This window comes from Copidosoma floridanum, unplaced genomic scaffold (assembly GCF_036245765.1).
Source record: "Copidosoma floridanum isolate Cflo_tuat_1 unplaced genomic scaffold, Cflo_Japanese_pri ptg000004l, whole genome shotgun sequence".
Taxonomy (NCBI): Eukaryota; Metazoa; Arthropoda; class Insecta; order Hymenoptera; family Encyrtidae; genus Copidosoma; species Copidosoma floridanum.
The window spans coordinates 364,389-366,918 of NW_028321881.1; the positions used below are offsets into that span (position 1 = coordinate 364,389).

Genomic DNA, 2,530 nt, shown 5'->3' on the forward strand with positions numbered 1-2,530 from the left:
ATATTTTTATCATTTTCACTAAACTCTCCTCTTTCATTAAGAAAATCATATCGTAGTATTAACTTAATAGTAACAAGTATAGACTGTATTAAAAATTAAACTTAAACTGTTTCATTGGACCTCTATACGTAAAATGATAAAAGTAAAAGTTGAATTTCAAAAAGGAGTTTTTTTACTGCAACTGTTATTCGGAGTTTTACATATTTTACGTTAAAAACTAAATGACAAAGTAGTTAATACAAAAAGTAGCACTTTTAAAGTAGTTCTCATAACTAAAAAAACGTATCTGTAGTTGCCCTTCTACAAAACTCAGTTCTCATGCAAAGATATGAAAAGAAAACAATGGTAAAACGGGCAAAGTTTTTCAAGATTTTCTTAAAAAACGCAACGCTCAAGAAATTTCAAGGAACTTTATAAAAACAAAACTTACGATAGTAAAAAATGACTTATGTCTAACAATTTTTTTAAATCTAAATCCAAATTGCACATCAAAGTTTTAAGTCATGAATAATTATAAAAACGTTAAAATAGTGAGAAGTAAGGTATTTTTTATGAAAATCTTTAAAAGCTGTCTGTTCCTCCGAAATTTTGTATGGATAGAGAAGAATCTTTCAGTACGCTTGCATTTGCGTCTTCAAGGGACTCGTTCCTTGTAGATAAACTTTGTATCGGAAGCAAGGATTGATCTTGAGATCTCGACTGTTCAGGCGGAATCGTATCCATAGAACTGTTTTTGCAAGGAGTTGTGGGGATATTAACTGTAGCAGAATTGTTTAACAGTCGTGGTGGTGGTACAGCTCTCAAAGAAGATCTAAAACTTGGTTGAGCCGCACAGTTAACATCTTGTTGAATAATATTCCCGTTGGGATGATTACTCATGCTTTCTGTTTGTGAGTCGGACGACACTCTTATATCACCTGTTTGATAAGTAGGTACTTCTGATCAGAATATTGACCAGGTGGCCGAGTGTGAGTTTGAGCAGTTTGAGCAGAGTACACCGGCACGTTTTGATTTTGTTGGTACAGCTGTGGATTGTATTGTGGAATCTTATTTTGCTCAATACGCTGAAAATTAGACTGGTTGCTTGGCAATTCTATTTGTGTACCACCAGGTGAGGGTCCCAGTGGAGTTGCGTGGAACGGGTTAGACGCAACCCTTGGCTGAATCGGTAGTTGAGGTTTAACTGAAACAAAAACATAAATGAAAGCCATAGTAAAATATTACCGAACAACTAAATATCGTATCACTTCGCCCAATGCAGAAAAAACATGTAAATATTAAGACAACGAAAAAAAATTTACCATCGATGTAGTTTTTATTGTAAACGGGATATGATGAATTTCCCATGTTCCAGTTAGATTCGGTCTAAACTGTCGTTTTATTAGCTTGTGAGCGTATAAGTTTGACGTCAACAACAAGACAGTCTGGAACAAATGAAATAAATTGCACTGCAAATGTGCAGGAACAAAATACATCAAAAGAGAAGCTTACCATCATCGTCAACTTTTTTTTTTTCGTCTGGGATGAGCACGATTTTCTGGTGTACGTGGTGATAAAACGTTTCCTTCAATCCTATCAGGAAGAACATAGTGCATGACGAGATCAGTCACCTGATTCCTAAAGATAAGAAGCTCATCTTTCGGTATTTTGTTCAAATAATGTAATAATGTTGAGAAAAACGTCATGTGAGCTGCGTCATCGTTTGGCGGAGAAATGATTGCTTGCTGTGACTTGTTTTCAGACATCGTGAAGGTCGAGTTACAGAAACTAAATGGTATGTGTGGTACAGTCTCGACTTTGATTGAGTTTGATGCCAACGGAGTTGAGGCTGAGTTGGAACAAAGATTCTCAACCAAGCTGACTTTTGGTTGGTTAGTTGTGGTTGCTTCTTAAAACAATTTGTCAAAATTCTCAGTTGACTTTTTAGCTGTAACTTTATCGCCCAAAAAATGTAATAATTTGAAGTAACTACACTTAGAAGAATAAGAGCTATCTAGCCCATCTCCAGACTTCGTTGCAATTTCCAAATTGTATTCTTGTCTATACTTGGCCACAAAACTTTTTCATTTATTGTAGACAACGTTTTCTGTTGAAAAACCAGAATTAAGTTATGTATTTCTCTCAAATATATTAATAATTATGGGTATATAAAATGGAACTTTAAAGTGGATCTTATGAAGGTGGTATGTAGAAACTGTGAAATATTAAAACCAATAATTTTAAAATGAAAATAAGATATGGATTTTCAAAACTCAAGATTGTTTTAATGAACAACTAACTGACCAGTAATGTAAGAACTGATTTTAAACTGTATTTTCAAAACTTGATATAGTATAACAGTAGTTATGGCACATTTTAGTTTCAATACGTCAGGCTGCTTGAAACTATCAAAAGTGTTGACAAAAAAATTTCCTTTCGAAGCAACTGAAACTCAAAGTATCAGAGAAAGAATACGTTTTAACAATTATTTTACAAAAAGAAATGTTACTAAAAATCCCATTAAATAGTGAGACAAAAAGTTTATGTTCAT

General features: G+C 33.6%; 1 protein-coding gene across 1 annotated transcript; it reads right to left on the bottom strand.

Annotated features, from left to right (window-relative positions):
- Positions 1-511: 511 nt before the first annotated feature.
- On the bottom strand, positions 512-1,553 carry LOC149375705 (uncharacterized). The gene is made up of 3 exons (XM_089598027.1): positions 1,492-1,553; positions 1,302-1,424; positions 512-1,183 (listed from the first exon to the last, which is right to left on the bottom strand). Exons 2-3 carry the CDS (start codon positions 1,345-1,347, stop codon positions 909-911), a joined length of 321 nt encoding a protein of 106 aa, XP_089454153.1. The 5' UTR covers positions 1,348-1,424; positions 1,492-1,553; the 3' UTR covers positions 512-908.
- Between the last annotated feature and the right edge of the window lie 977 nt (positions 1,554-2,530).